The following is a 23,573-nucleotide window of genomic DNA, read 5'->3' as shown; positions in this document are numbered from 1 at the left end:
ACCTGGACACAATCATACTGGAGCCTCGTTCTGGATCATGTGTCCATGTGAGCAAGTTGTCTATCAGCTCAGCGACACCTGGATCACGCACACTCCCAGTCAGGTGGTAGTTGTGGATCGTGGTGGTGGTGGTGTCATCATCCTGTGCCATGGGAAGATCAGTGATTATGTCACCAAACTTCACACATGAATCAGTCCTCAAGTTATTTCAACGTAACCGATTGAAAATAATCCGTTAATTGACTATATTGGATATTTTATCGACAGAACCTTCAGGACATAGTGAGTGAATGCTATATTCCAGCGGTGATCCAGTAACATGCAGCTAACCGAGTCTGACTCAGACAACCCAGTAGTTGATATAATGAGCCACGTCCCATGCTGTCGGGTATGATGATACACAATCAATCAAGTCAGCGAGTCTCATCATCCGATCGATTTTAGTCGCCGCTTACCACAAACTTCCCACAGGGTCTACAGGTAGAAGACAGGGTAAGTGGTGTGTGTTTACTAGCTGTTTAGGATAAATCAGTTTATTGAGATATTGTTGGAGGCAAGGTCATATATGTTTGCCATGTAAACAACAAACATGGTATAGTACTGAATCAACAATCCTCGAGATGAATTTCCCACACACAATAAGATATTTCTCGTCGTGCCAGCAAAATGAATAAACTGGTTTCATAATATTACCCTGGCCCCTGTGTGTATTGTTAAATGTAGTGGTACTTAGGCAATCTAGAAATAATATATTCCTGATATACTAGGCTCGTCCTCAGTTGGAGGAGGGCTGTTCCGTCCTGACAGGATCAACAAGATTCAGTATCCCGGTGAGAACATGGACAAATCAGAATATATCGACTTGAAATGTGGTTACCGCATAAGAGGTGGGATGAAATTAGGTTCATTGTATTTATATATATAGCAGTGTGCATGTGAGAGTGAGTGTCTACTTGTCTGGACTAGAACCGGTTTAATGGTTCTAGCCCACTGACACAGTCTACTGACTTCGAGTTGACTAGGCTTTATGTACGTCCATAATGCTGAGCGTACAGGATAACAAGTATCATAATTCAACATCATTATTATGACGCGGCCCGGGATCGAACCATAGCCCTTCCACTCTCCGGGCAGACGCCCTATCCACTCTATACATAATTCCACTAACCTTTAATCCAAGATCAATAGTGGTGACTGAGATTCCATCTGACAGCACAGTCTTACTGCGCATGCTGGCTGTGAACCTGGATGTTTTAACGTCCTTGTCTGATGACGGGAGGTTCGCCTATTAAGATAAATACCTCATGTTTCAAGCAAGGAAGTTTTAGGAACACAAACGTCGACAATATTGGTACTGTTGTGACTCAAATGGTTATGCAGAAAGAAGATGCATACGTTTGTAAAGCAAATGTTTTGTAAATTGTCGTCGCTAACCTGATTCTCTTGACCCCACGTGATGAGTGTGCGAGAATCAGTGTTATACACCGCGTTCCAAATATCTTCTTTGTTGGGACATGAACTCATGATGTAGAAACCATTGTTCCATGTATAAGACTGAAAAAACAGGAGATTAGTATATAGGCTGCAAGCTGCCATGGGATTCAACTGAACACGAACGCAGAAAACATGAGTCGTTTATTATTTGACATAGTTCTTGCTCGTTTTGTCATATTGTGTTAAATTGATGTTATATTTGTATGCATGCACCCTATGAAATTGGACGCAAGGGCCTTGGTACTTACAGGCACTGTTGCGATGGAGTTCCGCTCACTGTCCACTAGATAACACATAAGTCAAAGTGCATTCGTCAGATACATTGAAGACCCGATTATAGAAGTAATGTTTGTGACAAACTAGGTTCGCATCTTTTGACCACACGTGGTTCAACTGATTATTTATTTTAGAGGACAGACATGTCCCATTCACGAGTTACATTGTAATGCATTTCATATGACACATGCCTATGTAACGATTCACCGATCAATGTTTTGCGATATTCAATGGAATCATTGTGTGAGGTCATCTTTCAATATAAACAAAATCAAGAGGATATTATATTATGTTCAACATTTAAAATATCGCAAAAAGAAAGACTCCACTACTGGGTACACATACACGAAAGTTGATTACATTTTGAACAGAACAGTGTCATGGTCATAACAAGTTTCAGCTTTGAGTGTTGTCAAAGTGAAAAGGTCAAATTAAGGTCAAAACTTATAATATAAAAACGGAACATACATGGTGATCCCAACTACAACCTACACATGTACATAAATCATCCCATTTGGACAAGGAATGCTGAACATCGGATTTGAACCTCTTGAGCAAATTGGTGAAAACAAGCATATGAAGGTTCAGCTTCGTTGGTCCAGTGGTTTCTGAGGAGATGTTAAACGACGGGCCACGACACTGGCCACGACAAAAACTCACGAGAGCAAACGTAACAATGTAGGCCGGCGCGTAGGAATACTTGTAGAGAGAAACATATTCAAACCATTGATCAAACTGATCTAATTATTCAGAGTGTATCATCAGCAGGAAGGGACTGAACAGACAAGAAAGTTGGGAGAACACGGAGAAGGTAAGATAACTGCCAAATACACAATGTCAAGACTTGATGTCTTTAATAAGGTCAAATGGTCGCTTTAAACCAGTCTTGACCTTTGTCCAAGTTGCCTTGAACTTTGATCAGTTTCTATACATTTGGCAGGGTACTAATGATTCATTCGATTATTTCGCTGACAACTACTAAACAAAAAGTGTTTGTATAAAGGCTTGTGTTGTGAAATGCGTCTGCATTGTTTCGTTACAAAGTGAGGTCGATCTTTGCAGGACCTACTGACAGCAGTATTTCATGCCGGTGCTGCCATATATACTCACTTTATTTTCTCGTTTAATATTGCTAGGGGCACGAAGGGCCCATTCGTCTAAGTCGTGTCAAATCGCTGTGCAGAGTTGCTTCCCTTTAGGCATGCCAGAAACCTGTGACCGTAAGTTCAGTACCAGGTTCACCCGGGTGATGTCGTGGTTCGTCAGCACTCACTCACTCATTCACTGAAGCACACATGCTGAAACATTCTCTCTTTTATTGATGTCATGATACACAGCGATCACAATGCTACAGTTGTGCAGATGTCTTTATGTGAAAATTATAGGATAATAAATAGGTCAAAAACAGCATGCAACTAATGGAGGTCATATCAACTTCACATCGATTATCTTCATAACTGTGGGACCAATACATTGAAGAATCCCTCAGATCCCTCAACACCAGACCCAAAGAACATCAGACCTCTGTCAACAAACTAAACCTGAAATCCGCTATTTCCGAATACATCCTCAAGGCCATAACATCATGCGGGAAGCCAACTAAGTGTCTACCATGAACAACAACAAGAAGAAAACTGCAAGAAGCCATTGACATCAGGAGACACTAGCCAACCATGAACCGTACCCAGGGAATTTACACCGAGTGAACATTTACCTCATTTTTGTATACACACACACACACACACACACACACACACACACACACACACACACATATATATATATATTGCTTTGACCATTGTCGGGGCACATTATCTAGCTGGCTTCAATTTGCCCATTGTCATTTCCATTCTATTACTTGTCCGTGCTAATTACTCCAAGGCCTTCCATTCCCGTTGTGTTCCTCATAAAAAAATAAAGACATCCACAAATAATATTCCTTATATATACATGTCATATTCTATTCTACTTACTGGGTGGGTGGGCTTGCAGCGCCTACAACAAATTCAAATTTCAAATGATGCAGGATAATTAACAACAGCTAGTATGGATTGCAATCTGGTCACTGTTGCGCGACTTGTTGATGTATTCACGAAACGTCGCACAAGTGTTAGTAAATTAATAAATTTTATCTATTTTGCAGAACCCAACGTAACATACATGTATATACCTACCTCAAGATGCTGTTGTACGGTCTTGTTTCCTATGGTTACGTTAGTCAAGTCATCAAGGTTCAACCTTTTGAGGAAGTTTGAATCCAACGACGTGTCTCCTTGCGACAACCACATCGCCATCGCTTGGTAGACGAACAGATACTGCTCCTATAGATATGAAAGATTGATAGGGTTAACAAAATCAACAGCAGCAACGAATGATTTCCCCATCTTGATTCAATTTAATGACTTCTCTCCATGACGTTTGCCCTTGTGGAGAACTGGGTTAGAACAGGTGCACAACACCCTACTGGGTGTATGAGACGCGATTACACTGGACTGATTGGTTCTCCCCGGAAGGCGTTGGGCATTGATCATAGAACACTGGTTTGCCTGGCCCAGACTCTATTATGTACAGGCTTCTATGACAAGCTGTAATGTGGCTGCGGCGTTACACGACAGTCACTCACTCACTCCAGATGAAGATGCGCCTACCTTTGTCTGGATCATGTTCGTCCTCTGTCTCCTCATGTTGGAGGCGATGCTGACAACGTCAACCACGCCCTCTGTCTTGGCCTGCTCCATTACACTGTCGACAGCGATGTAGGTCCCTGTACTGCCTATACCGGCACTGGAGTTGTTGTGAAAACAGAAAGATGTTGAAATAATTATCAGTTTAAACAAACCAATGTACTTCAATACCTTCATTACAAGATACTCCTTTACGCAACGGCCTGTCGTGTTCTCATTGTCATAGATTACATATATTTTCTTTCACTTCTGTTCTTTCTGACCGTTGTGCATACACATGTCTCTGTTCTCGTGTGGAGATAGGTTTACCCAGATACACTGTCTGACAATTATACTCAACTGTTGGTAATCACCGAATAGTTACATGAGTAATTCTTGGGTTTATGGAATGGGTGAGCTGATTACCATTACTGATTACATGATCCTGACACCAAAGCGGTATAAATAATCGTGTCTTGATCGGCAGTTGTTAGGATGGGCGGAGATAAGGTTGCAACTGAACGATGTCACTCATTTCGTATTGATCTTTTAGTTAAAGGTTAATAAATAAGCAGTATGTGAATTTATTATCGTTATTTTATTTAGAAGCCTTCAATGAAAAAAACCCCGGTGCACACACTGTGTTTTATGTTTATACCTCCAAATACACAATAAATCTTGGAATCTGGTGGAACACATACTATACTGTTTACATTATCTCTTCTGGTAACATTGTAATGCACGAAATAGTTTGTTATAGTATGTTCTCTGGTCCCTCTTAAGTATTCAACTTGTTTAATATAGCTATATTTAAACTCGACATCATTTAACCAATCTGTCAAATATAAGAAGGGGTTTGCTGTGCATTCCTTTTGCACTTGGAGCATTTGTTAAGTCCTGCATCAAATAACCCTTTACTTCAGAAGCATATCCGGAATCCCTCAACCAGATAACAACTATGATCTTACTTTCTAGAAAAGAGATAAAAGGAGTATTTCCCTTCATGGAATGTCCCTGCATGTTAGAAACATGCAGGGACAATCCATTGATTACTGACACCGTGCTGTGACGTAACGCAACGCGTTTATGCATGAACGTCCCAGTTAAAAAAACCGGCTGTGGCGCTTCTCCCATTAACTTTTGCCACAAGCAATATGTGACCTATGTATTTTCACTCTCTGTGTAAATGTATCGCGGTATATTTGGCGATTTGATTCTTTATCTATATATGGTTATCAGGTTCATATGGACTGTAGGCTGGCGAGCGCAGTCAACACAACACACAACAGCACACGCCATTCACGACAAACAAATATTATGCTCCATTCTTACCTGCAGTGAACTATGATTGGCTGTGTCTGCTCCCTGGATGTGACCTTCACCTTGCTAATGAACTCCAGTAGAGCGGAAGTGTCTGGTACGCCATGATCCGGCCAGCTGGTGAAGTGGAGGTGCTCGAGACACAGCTTCTTGGCAGCCTAAATACAGAGTGAAATTGTTAGTAGAATAATGTATTAGTCAGTGTTTATCATGTTTCACTAATGGATATTTGGCAATTCAAACTTTTAATAAAACAAAGTTATATTATACCTGATTGTGTTGCACGGAAAGCTTAGTGACCGTGTAGTTTGCGAAGCGTGTCTGGGTATCCATGGTTACCGATATGTCCCCGTACGTCTCTGTACCTTTCTCCGGCCAATAACGAAGGCACTTCATCTGCGTTTAAATGTAATTACTTCGATCAAACAGACAACGAATATTCCCCAACACTAACGTTATAAATATAAAACGTCAAGGACAAAGAATAACCAGTCTTCAATATCTACCGAAACAAATTCCACTGGGCGTAATCGGCAAAATAGCTGTGAAATATACATAAACTAACGAGCAAAAGAAACGCCACCAAACAAAACATACGCAGCAGTTGATGTTTCATTATGAAAAAACAATTATTCAAAAACGGCATTTGAAAATGTCAAGATAAAAAAATATGTACTTAAAGTTCTGCAGACATGTTTATCATACTGTGTGTACTGTCAACTATTCGATCAGACACGACGAATCAACGTCGATCTCTTTGAAAGTCCCGTGCTACACATAAGGCTCAGTATCGGATGGGACCCCTCTAGCAACGATGCAGGCCCTAACACGACATCGAACTGAGTACACGAGTCTCCTGACATCTTGATTTGGGATCCTACGCCATTCTTCTTGCAAGGCATCACTCGTCAATGGCGGCTGTCGACGTTTCCGAATCCTGCGTCCAAGTTGGTCCCAAAGCTGCTCTATGGGCAGGTCCGGTGATCTGGCTAGCCACTGTAATATTTTCACGTTGTTGGCGTTCAGAAGGACGCAAGTGACTCGAGCTGTATGAGGGCTTGCGTTGTCCTGCTGAAAAAGCGTCCATGGGTGTCTTTGGAGGAAAGGCAGTATCACAGGCCGCAAAACCTCATCAATGTAACGGCGTGCAGTGAGATTTCCGTCGAATAATGACCAGATCTGTCTTCTGGTCCCCTCTGATGCCAATCAAGACCATGACACTACCACCTCCATAAGGCTCCACTTCTTGGACGCAACAACGTGGCGTCCGTTTACCACGTCGTCTGTAGATTCGAACCCGCCAATCAGACTTGAAGAGCTGGCACCTACTCTCGTTGCTGAAGAGCACTCTTCACCAATTTCTGTGCTGTCACTGCTGTACAGTCCTGGCCCATATCAGTCTGTGACGTCGGTGTAGAAACGTTAACGACATGCCTTTGAAAGGTCGATAGGCACGGAGACCATACAGGCGGAGTCGTCTAGCAACGGTCCTGGCTGGATGTCCAAGGCTGTTTGCGGATGATGACATCAAAGTTGGGAATCTGAACCTCAGGTGAAGCACCCGTAAATGCCGGTCTTCCCGTGGGGTCGTGACCTTGGGTCTTCCAGTCCTCAGCCTGTCTGCAGTACTGCCAGTTTGCCTGTGACGTGTGACAAGTCTGGCGATGGTGCACTTAAAGCAGCCCATGATCCTGGCAACGTGCTTCTGCGTCACTCCCATTTGCAACATACCGATGGCTCTCTCCCTCTGCTCAGCGGTTAGTCGAGGCATATTCGTTGTTTTAAACGGTTTCGTGTTATGACAGAGTACAATCTTGCTCATTTATATACCAGAATTTCATACAGGTAACTTTGTGCACAATTTGCATTTTTTAGTGCTTATAAATTCACTTTTCTCCCAAATCACGTGAAGCACTTGCACATGTTCACAGAGAATAGGTAAGTTGCATTCCAGCTATGTGTTCCCACCTGTTTTCGTGCTGTTTGGCAAATTTGTTAAAAGCGGACGACCATTATTTATTTGGTGGCGTTTCGTTTGCCCCTCATGATCAGTTTATTTGGATCACTGAAAATCAGTGATGATACCATGTGCTAGCGAAAAGTAACGTTTGCATGCAACCACATTTTATGTAGACTATATTGGATTGATTGTTTCCATTTGTCCCAGGTACAGCAACTTCCCCTTTACGGTTGTATTGCATCATCGTTACATATAAGGAGAAGTTAAAATTCATTGCTCAGATGCAATGTTACACTCGGGTATCCGATATTGCATTGTCATATCATGTGTTTAAGTGGGTGAGTGAGCTTTTGACACTATTTCAGTTATTTTCAGGAAAGCCCGACGTGATGCAGGTACGGACGTATATTATTTTGGTGAAACGCTCGAGAATGGGTTTGTTGCACATCGTGTTGGTAACTTTGTAACCATCAGCCATGTGTCGAATTCTTCTAAAGTCGGTGTAACAGAAAATACACGTGACAGCATCACCAATATAGCATCATCACCTTGCCTGCCTCGATGAGACCAGTTACCATGACAACGATTCTGCATTCTTCCTGCCAGATCATCCCCCAGAAGTTATTCACAACCTCAAGTTTGTAGGGCCCTGTGAACGATATCAGCTCTTTCAGTACTTTGATATAAGCAACGCACTAAGTGCCCTCATTCACGCAACATAAAAACATATTAAATAAAAGTGACAAAACGATTTCCATAATCAAAATAAACCTCTGCTAAAAGAGGAGTCCGTTGTTTGATTCCGACTATGTCATAATCGTGTGAATCATGAATCACTATCAATCAGTGGTACCAGGTGTTCGTGAGGTGAGCGTGTCTTGACCCATCGGTGGAAAAACAACCATTGATGTACCAATAAATCATACCTTGTGCTGCGATGTAGCGCCTTTCGATGTTGTATCCCTACAAAATATATTTAGTGGTGAGGGTTGAAACCAAACCAAAATCACACTGCACATATATTATCATTTATAACAAATAGTGACACGATACGGAGGGCTATGATTATGATCGAACACTAAACCATGATCTACCACACTGAGTATATATTGTAATTGATAATAAAACGATACGATAGGTTACACATGTTTGGTCATACTGTAGCACTTAACACTCACGTCCACATAGCTGGCGTTGATGTAGTCTCCTCCACCGCCGCTGTTGTCGTCATGCAGCACCACACGGTTGTAGTCGTCTATACAAAGACACACCACCAGACAACTTGTACCCTGATTTTCTCGTGTTGTCTCATGCATTATAATAATAGTATAAACGAATTATGCTTTGCAAGCGTGGACATATATACATTTTGTTTCTTTTTCAGTCAACGTCTCACTTGAATTATCAACTATGCACTTACACTGAATATTTGTTTTAGCTCCACACTGTAACATCTATGTCTGCGGACATGCAAAATAAGGTTTCTGCAGTTGTGATACTTTTGCACTCAGAAGCTGAGATAGGATTTCAGCTAACCAGCAGATATTAATGATGCATGTATATGTCATTGTTTGTATACTAACAATTCGAAGGTATTGTCGTATTTTATTTTTTAGTGTTTTTACTTAAGTAGGATATTGCTGATACATCACTAATATTCACGAAGAAGAAGCAGACAAACTATCTCAGCTAATCAGGATACCTTATGCCATTTGTATATATATTCACATTGCAAATGTTTTGCTTGTTTTATGGTTATGTCTTTACTACCTCAGCTTGATATAAAACAAAAACAGGTAATGAGACGTTAATACTTAGCAAACTTACACGGGTAGTAGCCTTTAAATCTATTCTTCCCTCTGTTTTCCGGCAGCTGAGATTCTTGGTGGGTGTGCATGAAACCACCAGGCAACCCCTGAAAGTAACAAAACACACCAGTAGCCGATCAGTGCCTGACGCTCCTGTCACCTTTAAAACTTTTATCAAAACAAGAGAATTGACCTGAACATTGCATCTCCTCCTGCCATTATCAAAAAGTCATAACATACCTGAAACTCCTCCTCAGCTTCCTCCGGCCGTTCCACCATTCGCCGAACTTTGACCTCCAACTCCGACAATGGTGTCGCTCTACCCATCCCCACTTCCCCAAAGTTGTAGTAGTTCCTGTCCTGAAGATCCACAGCAGCATCTGGTCCAAGGACAGGGGGGTCATAGTCTTCCTCGATCACAATGATGTGTTGCAGCGACTGGCTTAGTTCACCACTTCCCCCATCTCCTTCTACTTTGTCTCTCACTTCGTTCTCACCTGAGAACACATGACACACAAACTAGTCCGATCTCAGACTAGCAAACCATGTAAGTAAAACTCCAAGATTATAAGTAGTTAGTCATAACTAGAATCATAAGCACAGAAGCAAAACGAAAGTGGATAGGTATGCATCACACACAAATTGTTTGCGTTAATAGACAATGCTTACCGCGGTTTTCCGATGTAGATTTACAATTATTCCTTTGGCCAACAACACGTTTTGGCAACGATGCTGCTGGCTGTTTTCTCCTTTGTCGTCTGGAAATATGAAGAGAATTTACAAACATAAGCAACATGTAAAGTACTGCTGGCAACAATTAAGGGTTTTGAAAACATTGTACTTACACCAGCAATACCGTGATGATGACGAACAGCAGAAGTATCACAGCAGCGGTTGCACATCCCACAATGGTAGTCACAGGTAAGGTTTCCTGAACTTGAATAACAGAGAAGTATTATGGGGTAGGTATTGTCTGATTTTAAGTAAAGATGAATTTTAGATGCTTGAATGAATGAGTCAGAGAGTCAAGCAATATAACATCTATAAGGCGTCCAAATCCAGTCACCTGCTTGTGATTGCCTCTACTTGATATCGGATCAAGTTGCAGTCCATAGTCCCCTTTTAGATAATATTAGCTAGAAGTTATCCGGGATCAAACATTTAACAGAGACTCTTATCTGGATTTCCTGATCAAAGTGATAAAAAAAATGAAAATATAGAACTTAAGTTATAGTAACAATTGTTGCATATGTAACAGCAATCCAAAGCAGTATATGCATCATATGCAAAATATTCATCTGTTTCTTTTATACATATGAATTGGAATTTCTGCTCGGGTTGGCAAAGTCAAAGCAAGGCCATGTGGCTATAAAGTTTAACTTAAACTTCAGAGATATCATTAATCAGCTATCGTTCAATGACGGTCACTCAGATTTATCCACCTGAACTAGAAATAAAGGAGACCAGTGAAAACGCCTCAACGCTTCATATTTAGATCGATGCATAATGATTCGGTGGGACAAACTATTCTCCACAAGAGACTGAATGACAAGAAGGATCACCTAAAAGTTCCAATAGTGCGCTTCCCCTTTTTTATTTCTGTCATATAATAATGTAAACGCTGGACAATAGTCTTGGTTATCTAACGAAACAGATTTTACTGGGTGTAAAAGGCAAAACAATGGTGAAATTATACTGAAAATCAGTGATGGCACAAGGTGTTCGTGAAAAGGGAAGCATTTCGTACCCTACCGCCAACACCCGTCACTCCCACAATTTGCGTGTTTGTTAGCCGACACTGCAACAGCAGTACTCATGCCGTGAGACGGCGGCATGAAAACAAAAGCAAGATTTAAACAGCTCCAACATTTAGTGTCTATATTTCACAGCTTTTGGGGTAAAGTAGAGCATGCTCTTTCTACGAGTGAGTAAGTAAGTTGGGTTTACCGCCGCTGTAAACAATATCTCATAAATAAGATTTCAATCAGCGTCATAGGGCTCTTGCTAAAACATATTTGATCAGGGTTACGACATTCAAGGCCACAGTTAAACGTTCAAAACGTTATATGGAAGACAATTTGGCATTTCCGAATTTGACCGATCAGAGACCTGAACGATGTCCGATGCCATTCTTCATTTTGACCTCTACCATATGTTCCTGAGTTTTTAGTGTGAACACTTAACTTGTATGTCTTCGTGACGGGTGCCACATTTCTAGGCGCCCAAGTTTTTGCGAACACTCGATGTTATAATCACGATGACAAGGGACACGTTTTGCAGGCATGATCCAGATATGTCAGATTATATCCACAGTAATATTATGTACTATTGGTACAGAAATGAAATAGTGAAATGTTGACCGTGTTCTGAAATGTAAGGACAGAATATCGTCCAAAGAATTAAACCTTCTTACCATCTTCAGTGATGAAATCATATTTTCGTTAGTTTCATACAGGTCAGACAATATAGTTCAACACACATGCTCTCTAATTAGGTTCCTGTTTCTGAGGAGATATAAGTCTCCAGTAGTAGTTGTATGATAATGATGAGCGAAATGGGAACCCAGCACAACCGGTAGTGAAGTATGACCGTAGATGTTATGGCCGCCAACGATCGTGAAGCCGATAGAGGTAAGATGTGAAATTTCAAATTTGACGTTTTTGGATGAGTAGTGTGTAGATCCGTAGATGCGTTTTAGACGCTGCATCGCTAGTTCATCCAGAAACAATGAATGAAATCGAGTTAATCACAATTGTATGGAAAGCAGAATCAATAAGATTGACAGAAATAATGGTCCATAGAGATTAGATGACTTTCTGTGATAATGACACCCCACGCGAGTGTGTAGGGCTGCTCGGAGCGGTACGCGCAAATTATCGGATGTGTTTTTTCGTGTTTTACAGACATAAACGTTTTTGCATGGGATGTCGCCTACACTTTATTCTAGCCCTTGGTATTAATATAACCGTTGCCCCTTTAAGTGTACATTGAACAACATGGTCATTGTTCAAAATGTGTCATTAATATAAGATATGACTGGGTGAAACTACACTACGTGGCAGTAAGACCTCCTCGCCAAACGCCACATGCTGTGCTACAGGAAGACAAGGTACAGGACGTGCATATTTACCCCTTGTGCAGTCTTCACCTGTCCATCCGGCCTCGCATCCGGGTTCACACTTCCCAGTCACGTGATGACATGGCGAAGTTCCCTTACAGTTCCTTTCCTGACATTTGTCCGCGCATGCGTCTCCGTAAGTTCCATTGCTACATTCTGCGAATATACAATGAAGGTAGTAGTGGCACATTGATGCCTTTTAGATCATTGAGTTGGGTGCATTAGAAAGATATCAGAATAGTCCAGAACTAGGACTGGAAATGTTCGAGAATGGTGGTTGAAAGAAACTATTAAGTACATTGCATGGCATATTTTCATTTGGTGCAATCACTTTCTCTCCACCCTGGTTGGCATATAGCGACACACGACCCGGTATTACGGAAACATGGTGTGGTGCCAGCTGCACACTGTCGTCCTGCACAGGTTTTGTTACAGTTTATTCCATAGATACCCTACCAAACAGATGGGATTGACATGAAAAGGGAAAAATAATGTTTCATAGTGCATAAAGTGGTATTTAAGGGTGTCATAAACATGGTGTGTTCATGATGAAAGTTAAGGTTATTAGTGTGTGAATCGGATGTGTAAACATCATCACAGAATCCCATTTCTTTCCAATACGAAGATGACTTTTTGCTGTAACCACAAATATACAGATTTGACTAAAATGAATGAAATATGCCATATGCTCCGAAGGCACATTAAGCCATACCTGTGGCATAACGGGGCTAAAAGGAAGATCAATTTAAAGATGTGATATCTACAGAATGAGATCAAAAGTGTGGCCCCTCAAAGTTTATATTGAATAACATAGGACTGGCAACATCGTCATTTTTGAAAATGTGTCATTAAGATAATCATCATAATTTGTGTGTGATGAATTGGCCAAATATGCTATTTCAAACATGATCACCATGGTGATGATTTATATACTGAACCGCAAAAGAAATGTCTCCATGGATAGATTTATGAGAAACCCTATTTGTCCAAACACTGTAAACATACTTTGAGTCATATTAAAAAGATGAAACTTGGCAAAACTGATCATCAAGGTTGAAATTAAAGTGTCAAATGTTCTTAAAGTCAAACACAACACTAGTGTCTGAGAAAATGGCATCACAAGTCAGTATCTCGTGTGTCCGCCACGTGCATTGATGACTGCCGTGCAACGTCGATACATTGAATGGATGAGGCGGTTGATGAAGTAGGCACTTGAGCTCACACTCTGAGGAACGCCTGACGCAGTTCAGCTGCAGTTGTCGGCCTTGGTCGGACGTCATTCAGCCGTCTTTGAATCTGGTCCCACAGGTGCCCAATGGGATTTAAATCGGGTATGAGGGCAGGCCACTACATAGTTCTGATGTCATTCTGCTGGAGGAAGTCTCTTGTTGCTCTTGCAGTGTGGGCACGGGCGTTATCATGCTGAAAAATCGTGGTTGCGGCGACGTGTCAAATGAGGTATGGCTGGTTGTCTCAGACTTGATCAATGTACCGAGCTGCTGCACCATTGCCTCTCCCTGGACCGATGTTCTGGAAGACCACAGGGCCAACCCTCTGTGCAAGACCAATTTCACCCGACACCATAATGCTCGGACGACCCCAGGAGTCTCTCTCAACAACACAAGCATCCAAATAACGTTTCCCACGGCGTCGCCAGACTCTCTCTCTCTGCCATCTGCTGTTGAGATCATGTAACGGCTCTCGTCTGAGAAGAGGACTCTTCTCTACTGCTGGTGGCGCCAGTGCTGGTGCTGTGTTGCCCACCGAAGACGGTCCCGGCGATGACGTGGTGTCAAAATGGGTCCTTCGGTGTGGCTTGTGACAGTGGAGGTGTCTGCTCGTCAATCGTCAACGCACGGTGTCCACACTAATGTGTCGCTGGTGTGTCGCCATGGTCTCTCGAGCAGTTTCTGCAGCAGTAACAAAGCGATCTTGAAGATGCCGTCGCACAATCTGACGATCCTGACGTCGGCTTGTGACCCTTGGTCTTCCACTACGTGGTCGGTCATCTGTAGTCATGGTGGTCTGGTACTGTTGCTGGAGCCGGGAAATTAACCTTACGTGGACTTGTAACGCATTGGCTACTTGCCGGGCGGTTTGTCCAGCTTGCAATCGTCCAAGGGCTTGGTGTCACTGATTTCTTGTCAATCTTGGCATGTGGTAGCAATTCAATAACGAATGAATGTTATCCGATCTGGTGGATTTTTATAGGGCAAGAAATGGGGGAACTCATGTGCATTTCAACTTGCACGGAAATCACATGCATCGGGTTACCATGGCCGTTGCCGTGATGCGTTTGGGCGATCGGTTTTATTGTTATCTGCTTTGTTTTTTATCATCAAGTTTCATTTTTCCGGACAAGGTAATGTTAAATTTTAGAAATTTTAACAAACATTATCCAGATATTTAAATGATAACTTATCATGCAATGTTGCTTTGAGTGACTTTTCTTTAGCGGTTCAGTATATATCTGCCAAAAGGTGGAGAACAAGGGCCACACACACCACTGACTGGGTGAAACATGAAGACAAGGCACAGTGTATGTAGACTTACGTCTTTTGCAGTCTTTACCCATCCATCCAGTCTTGCATCCAGACTCACACTTCCCCGTCACGTGATGGCATGGGTAAGTTCCCTGACAGTTCCGTTCCTGACATTTGTTCGCGCATGCTTTCCCGTAAGTTCCTTTGCTACATTCTGCAAATATATACTATAGACAAATAGTAGAGGGTAGTGGGAATCATCAAGACATATATTCTGATCAATATGGTATTGGCAAATGGAAACGATATTATCGCATCTGCTGGGGAGCAAGCGATCAGATCTAATTGGTGCTAATGGTAAGTGTGATGAGATGTACTGGGTCGTTTAAGAGGTCGGGGACAAATTCGAAATTTTGTATTGTGCAAAACACGCTATGTTGGTGAGACATGCACGGATTTTTCGACGTATTCTTCTGAAGAGTCGACAAATGCCACCTTGCAAATATGCAATCAATGTTATTACGAAAACATACCTTGTGTGCAGTCATCACCCGTCCAACCCTCGAGACATCCAGTGTCACATGACCCGTTGTAGCGGTCACATGATGAGTTAGTGTAAGCACACTTCCTCTCAGCACACGGTTTCTTGCAGTCGACACCATAGCATTCTGACATAAAGAGGATAAACATTTCGTTTTTGAGTGTGTATATTTTCATAATAAATTCAACATAACAAGCGCCTTAAAAGTGAGATAATGACTGGTTTTACGATTGTGAACTCTAAATGAGTGAGTGAGTGAGTGAGTTGGGTTTAACGCCGCTTTTAACAGTATTCCAATTATTTCACGGCGTGTCAGCTTAATGTGGGAGGAAAGCCCAAAGTGATGCAGGTCTCAGACGTTTACCACTTCGGTGAAACCCCCGAGCACGGGTATGGTGCTGACAAAACTAGAAACATAATCGGGGCGAACCGTTGTGAACTCTGATAACAAATATGCAATATGACTTAAATGTATCAAATCTGACATTTGAAATTTGGTTTCAGATTCATACTGAAGTCATCACCAAGATAGCCCGGAACATCATTGCGTATGTTTCTGTTTTATTAGTCTAACGCTTCCATGTTGACATCTCGCAGATATAAGATGGCTGAAAGCTGTTGTCCAGCCATTATGTAGCATGACATAGCTTGTAGCGGTGATCGATGCGCATTTGTTAATTTAAAGATATGAAATCTACAGAATGTGAGTAATATTATTTAACGTTCTACAGAGTTGCCCATCAAACTATATATAACATATATATATATATGTGACGGCCTCCTCGGTGTCACACCAGTGTCTGTGTCATGTCGTCTACCGTCTGAAGGACACACACCATTGACTACATCATACCACACTAACTGACAGTATTATGTCCTCAGTTTTATTACATCTGGGTCCCTGTATTTGGTTAAACTTAATTATAACTCTCTGCCACCCTGGTCTACAGTCTCCAGGACACACACCACTGACTGGGTCCCACTACACCTGTCAGTAAGACGGCCTCATCGGTGTCACACCAGTGTCTATGTGCCATCTCGTCTACCGTCTTAAGGACACACACCATTGACTACATCACACACCACACTAACTGACAGTATTATGTCCTCATTTTCATTACATCTGGGTCCCTGTATGTGGTCACGCTTAATCATAACTCTCTGTCACCCTGGCCGCGGGTCTCAAGATCATACACCACTGACTGGACAACATTTAACCTGACAGTGGGACCTCCTCACCTGTATCACACCTCTGTCCCTGCCACCCTGGTCTACAGTCTCCAGGACACACACCACTGACTGGACAACACTAAACCTGACAGTAAGACCTCCTCACCTGTATCACACCAGTCTCCCTGCCACCCTGGTCTACAGACTCCAGGACACACACCACTGACTGGAGAACACTACACCTGACTGTAAGACCTCCTGACCTGTATCACACCTGTCTCCCTGATAACCTGGTCTACAGTCTCCAGGACACGCCACTAACTGGGTCCCACTACACCTGTCAGTAAGACGGCCTCATCGGTGTCACACCAGTGTCTGTGTCATGTCGTCTACCGTCTTAAGGACACACATCACTGACTGGAGAACACTACACCTGACAGTAAGACTTCCTCACTTGTACCACACCGGTCTCCCTGCCACCCTGGTCTACAGTCTCCAGGACACACACCACTGACTGGATCACACTAAACCTGACAGTGGGACCTCCTCACCTGTATCACACCTGTCTCCCTGTCACCCTGGTCTCGAGTCTCCGATCACACACCACTGACTGGACAACACTTAACCTGACAGTAAGACCTCCTCACCTGTATCACACCGGTCTCCCTGCCACCCTGGTCTACAGTCTCCAGGACACACACCACTGACTGGATCACACTACACCTGGCAGTAAGACCTCCTCACCTGTATCACACCTGTGTCCCTGCTACCTTGGTCTACAGTCTCCAGGACACACACTACTGACTGAATCTCCTCACCTGTATCACACTCGATGTTATAATCACGATGACAAGGGACACGTTTTGCAGGCATGATCCAGATATGTTAAATTATATCCACAGTAATATTATGTACTATTGGTACAGAAATGAAATAGTGAAATGTTGACCGTGTTCTGAAATGTAAGGACAGAATATCGTCCAAAGAATTAAACCTTCTTACCATCTTCAGTGATGAAATCATTTTTTCATTAGTTTCATACAGGTCAGACAATATAGTTCAACACACATGCTCTCTAATTAGGTTCCTGTTTCTGAGGAGATATAAGTCTCTAGTAGTAGTTGTATGATAATGATGAGCGAAATGGGAACCCAGCACAACCGGTAGTGAAGTATGACCGTTGATGTTATGGCCACCAACGATCGTGAAGCCGATAGAGGTAAGATGTGAAATTTCAAATTTGACGTTTTTGGATGAGTAGTGTGTAGATCCGTAGATGCGTTTTAGACGCTGCATCGCTAGTTCATTCAGAAACAATGAATGAAATCAAGTTAATCACAATTGTATGGAAAGCAGAATCAATAAGATTGACAGAAATAATGGTCCACAGAGATTAGATGACTTTCTGTGATAATGACACCCCACGCGAGTGTGTAGGGCTGCTCGGAGCGGTACGCGCAAATTATCGGATGTGTTTTTTCGTGTTTTACAGACATAAACGTTTTTGCATGGGATGTCGCCTACACTTTATTCTAGCCCTTGGTATTAATATAACCGTTGCCCCTTTAAGTGTACATTGAACAACATGGTCATTGTTCAAAATGTGTCATTAATATAAGATATGACTGGGTGAAACTACACTACGTGGCAGTAAGACCTCCTCGCCAAACGCCACATGCTGTGCTACAGGAAGACAAGGTACAGGACGTGCATATTTACCCCTTGTGCAGTCTTCACCTGTCCATCCGGCCTCGCATCCGGGTTCACACTTCCCAGTCACGTGATGACATGGCGAAGTTCCCTTACAGTTCCTTTCCTGACATTGGTCCGCGCATGCGTCTCCGTAAGTTCCATTCCTACATTCTGCGAATATACAATGAAGGTAGTAGTGGCACATTGATGCCTTTTAGATCATTGAGTTGGGTGCATTAGAAAGATATCAGAATAGTCCAGAACTAGGACTGGAAATGTTCGAGAATGGTGGTTGAAAGAAACTATTAAGTACATTGCATGGCATATTTTCATTTGGTGCAATCACTTTCTCTCCACCCTGGTTGGCATATAGCGACACACGACCCGGTATTACGGAAACATGGTGTGGTGCCAGCTGCACACTATCGTCCTGCACAGGTTTTGTTACAGTGTATTCCATAGATACCCTACCAAACAGATGGGATTGACATGAAAAGGGAAAAATAATGTTTCATAGTGCATAAAGTGGTATTTAAGGGTGTCATAAACATGGTGTGTTCATGATGAAAGTTAAGGTTATTAATGTGTGAATTGGATGTGTAATTAAACATCATCACAGAATCCCATTTCTTTCCAATACGAAGATGACTTTTTGCTGTAACCACAAATATACAGATGTGACTAAAATGAATGAAATATGCCATTTGTAACTTGGTCCCGATTCTTAAACACAGTTAGCACTTAATATTTAAGTCTGCTCCGAAGGCACATTAAGCCATACCTGTGGCATAACGGGGCTAAAAGGAAGATCAATTTAAAGATGTGATATCTACAGAATGAGATCAAAAGTGTGGCCCCTCAAAGTTTATATTGAATAACATAGGACTGGCAACATCGTCATTTTTGAAAATGTGTCATTAAGATAATCATCATAATTTGTGTGTGATGAATTGGCCAAATATGCTATTTCAAACATGATCACCATGGTGATGATTTATATACTGAACCGCAAAAGAAATGTCTCCATGGATAGATTTATGAGAAACCCTATTTGTCCAAACACTGTAAACAAACTTTGAGTCAAATTAAAAAGATGAAACTTGGCAAAACTGATTATCAAGGTTGAAATTAAAGTGTCAAATGTTCTTAAAGTCAAACACAACACTAGTCTCTGAGAAAATGGCATCACAAGTCAGTATCTCGTGTGTCCGCCATGTGCAATGATGACTGCCGTGCAACGTCGATACATTGAATGGATGAGGCGGTTGATGAAGTAGGCACTTGAGCTCACACTCTGAGGAACGCCTGACGCAGTTCAGCTGCAGTTGTCGGCCTTGGTCGGACGTCATTCAGCCGTCTTTGAATCTGGTCCCACAGGTGCCCAATGGGATTTAAATCGGGTCTGAGGGCAGGCCACTACATAGTTCTGATGTCATTCTGCTGGAGGAAGTCTCTTGTTGCTCTTGCAGTGTGGGCACGGGCGTTATCATGCTGAAAAATCGTGGTTGCGGCGACGTGTCAAATGAGGTATGGCTGGTTGTCTCAGACTTGATCAATGTACCGAGCTGCTGCACCATTGCCTCTCCCTGGACCGATGTTCTGGAAGACCACAGGGCCAACCCTCTGTGCAAGACCAATTTCACCCGACACCATAATGCTCGGACCATCCCAGGAGTCTCTCTCAACAACACAAGCATCCAAATAACGTTTCCCACGGCGTCGCCAGACTCTCTCTCTCTCTGCCATCTGCTGTTGAGATCATGTAACGGCTCTCGTTTGAGAAGAGGACTCTTCTCTACTGCTGGTGGCGCCAGTGCTGGTGCTGTGTTGCCCACCGAAGACGGTCCCGGCGATGACGTGGTGTCAAAATGGGTCCTTCGGTGTGGCTTGTGACAGTGGAGGTGTCTGCTCGTCAATCGTCAACGCACGGTGTCCACACTAATGTGTCGCTGGTGTGTCGCCATGGTCTCTCGAGCAGTTTCTGCAGCAGTAACAAAGCGATCTTGAAGATGCCGTCGCACAATCTGACGATCCTGACGTCGGCTTGTGACCCTTGGTCTTCCACTACGTGGTCGGTCATCTGTAGTCATGGTGGTCTGGTACTGTTGCTGGAGCCGGGAAATGGACCTTACGTGGACTTGTAATGCATTGGCTACTTGCCGGGCGGTTTGTCCAGCTTGCAATCGTCCAAGGGCTTGGTGTCACTGATTTCTTGTCATTCTTGGCATGTGGTAGCAATTCAATAACGAATGAATGTTATCCGATCTGGTGGATTTTTATAGGGCAAGAAATGGGGGAACTCATGTGCATTTCAACTTGCACGGTACTCACATGCATCGGGTTACCATGGCCGTTGCCGTGATGCGTTTGGGCGATCGGTTTTATTGTTATCTGCTTTGTTTTTTATCATCAAGTTTCATTTTTGCGGACAAGGTAATGTTAAATTTTAGAAACTTTAACAAACATTATCCAGATATTTAAATGATAACTTATCATGCAATGTTGCTTGGGGTGACTTTTCTTTAGCGGTTCAGTATATATCTGCCAAAAGGTGGAGAACAAGGGCCACACACACCACTGACTGGGTGAAACATGAAGACAAGGCACAGTGTATGTAGACTTACGTCTTTTGCAGTCTTTACCCATCCATCCAGTCTTGCATCCAGACTCACACTTCCCCGTCACGTGATGACATGGCGAAGTTCCCTGACAGTTCCGTTCCTGACATTTGTTCGCGCATGCTTTCCCGTAAGTTCCTTTGCTACATTCTGCAAATATATACTATAGACAAATAGTAGAGGGTAGTGGGAATCATCAAGACATATATTCTGATCAATATGGTATTGGCAAATGGAAACGATATTATCGTATCTGCTGGGGAGCAAGCGATCAGATCTAATTGGTGCTAATGGTAAGTGTGATGAGATGTACTGGGTCGTTTAAGAGGTCGGGGACAAATTCGAAATTTTGAATTGTGCAAAACACGCTAGGTTGGTGAGACATGCACGGATTTTTCGACGTATTCTTCTGAAGAGTCGACAAATGCCACCTTGCAAATATGCAATCAATGTTATTACGAAAACATACCTAGTGTGCAGTCATCACCCGTCCAACCCTCGAGACATCCAGTGTCACATGACCCGTTGTAGCGGTCACATGATGAGTTAGTGTAAGCACACTTCCTCCCAGCACACGGTTTCTTGCAGTCGACACCATAGCATTCTGACATAAAGTGGATAAACATTTCGTTTTTGAGTGTGTATATTTTCATAATAAATTCAACATAACAAGCGCCTTAAAAGTGAGATAATGACTTGTTTTACGATTGTGAACTCTAAATGAGTGAGTGAGTGAGTGAGTTGGGTTTAACGCCGCTTTTAACAGTATTCCAGTTATATCACGACTTGTCAGCTTAATGTGGGAGGGAAGCCCAAAGTGATGCAGGTCTCAGACGTTTACCACTTCGGTGAAACCCCCGAGCACGGGTATGGTGCTGACAAAACTAGAAATATAATCGGGGCGAACCGTTGTGAACTCTGATAACAAATATGCAATATGACTTAAATGTATCAAATCTGACATTTGAAATTTGGTTTCAGATTCATACTGAAGTCATCACCAAGATAGCCCGGAACATCATTGCATATGTTTCTGTTTTATCAGTCCAACGCTTCCATGTTGACATCTCGCAGATATAAGATGGCTGAAAGCTGTTGTCCAGCCATTACGTAGCATAACGTGGCTTGTAGCGGTGATCGATGCGCATTTGTTAATTTAAATATATGAAATCTACAGAATGTGAGTAATATTATTTAACGTTCTACAGAGTTGCCCATCAAACTATATATAACATATAGATATATATGTGACGGCCTCCTCGGTGTCACACCAGTGTCTGTGTCATGTCGTCTACCGTCTGAAGGACACACATCATTGACTAGATCACACCACACTAACTGACAGTATTATGTCCTCATTTTTATTCCATCTGGGTCCCTGTATTTGGTTAAACTTAATTATAACTCTCTGCCACCAAGGTCTACAGTCTCCAGGACACACACCACTGACTGGGTCACACTACACCTGACAGTAAGACCTCCTCACTTGTATCACACCTCTGTCCCTGCCACCCTGGTCTCCAGTCTCCAGGACACACACCAATGACTGGAGAACACTACACCTGGCAGTAAGACCTCCTCACCTGTATCACACCTGTCTCCCTGCCACCTTGGTCTACAGTCTCCAGAACACACACTTCTGACTGAATCTCCTCATCTGTATCACACCTGTCTCCCTGGTCTACAGTCTCGAGGACACACACCACTGACTGGAGAACACTACACCTGACAGTAAGACCTCCTCACCTGTATCACACCTGTCTCCCTGGTCTACAGTCTCCAGGACACACACCACTGACTGGAGAACACTACACCTGACAGTAAGACCTCCTCACCTGTATCACACCTGTCTCCCTGCCACCCTGGTCTAAGGTCTCCAGGACACACACCACTGACTGGAGAACACTACACCTGACAGTAAGACTTCCTCACCTGTATCACACCTGTCTCCATGGTCTACAGTCTCCAGTACACACACCACTGACTGGGTCACACTACACCTGACAGTAAGACCTCCTCACCTGTATCACACCTGTCTCCATGGTCTACAGTCTCCAGGACACACACCACTGACTGGAGAACACTACACCTGACTGTAAGACCTCCTCACTTGTATCACACCTGTCTCCCTGCCACCCTGGTCTACAGTCTCCAGGACACACACTACTGACTTAATCTCCTCACCTGTATCACACCTGTCTCCCTGCCACCCTGGTCTACAGTCTCCAGGACATACACCACTGATTGGATCACACTACACCTGACAGTAAGACCTCCTCACCTGTATCACACATGTCTCCCTGCCACCCTGGTCTACAGTCTCCAGGACACACACCACTGACTGGACAACACTACACCTGACAGTAAGATATCCTCACCTGTATCACACCTGTCTCCCTGGTCTACAGTCTCCAGGACACACACCACTGA

At 42.9% G+C, this 23,573-nt stretch overlaps 2 protein-coding genes across 2 annotated transcripts in view; both read right to left on the bottom strand.

The window, feature by feature from the left end:
* LOC124150370 (receptor-type tyrosine-protein phosphatase alpha-like) overlaps nucleotides 1-10,434 on the bottom strand; it is a 122,675-nt gene extending 112,241 nt beyond the window's left edge. The window contains exon 1 of the mRNA XM_048382237.1: nucleotides 10,367-10,434. The gene's annotated coding sequence lies outside the window, so the exon portion shown is untranslated. The remainder of the gene's footprint in view (nucleotides 1-10,366) is intronic.
* A 4,053-nt stretch (nucleotides 10,435-14,487) lies between these two features.
* Nucleotides 14,488-23,573, bottom strand: part of LOC125372378 (teneurin-3-like) — a 29,269-nt gene continuing 20,183 nt past the window's right edge. The window contains exons 6-9 of the mRNA XM_048382167.1: nucleotides 21,613-21,724; nucleotides 18,553-18,696; nucleotides 15,656-15,790; nucleotides 14,488-14,549 (exon numbers count right to left, since the gene is read on the bottom strand). Coding sequence (XP_048238124.1) covers nucleotides 14,488-14,549; nucleotides 15,656-15,790; nucleotides 18,553-18,696; nucleotides 21,613-21,724 — 453 coding nt within the window. The remainder of the gene's footprint in view (nucleotides 14,550-15,655; nucleotides 15,791-18,552; nucleotides 18,697-21,612; nucleotides 21,725-23,573) is intronic.

Source organism: Haliotis rufescens, unplaced genomic scaffold, assembly GCF_023055435.1.
Source record: "Haliotis rufescens isolate VD_foot unplaced genomic scaffold, xgHalRufe1.0.p SCAF_4, whole genome shotgun sequence".
Classification (NCBI taxonomy): domain Eukaryota; kingdom Metazoa; phylum Mollusca; class Gastropoda; order Lepetellida; family Haliotidae; genus Haliotis; species Haliotis rufescens.
This window is presented reverse-complemented; position numbering and strand designations above follow the sequence as displayed.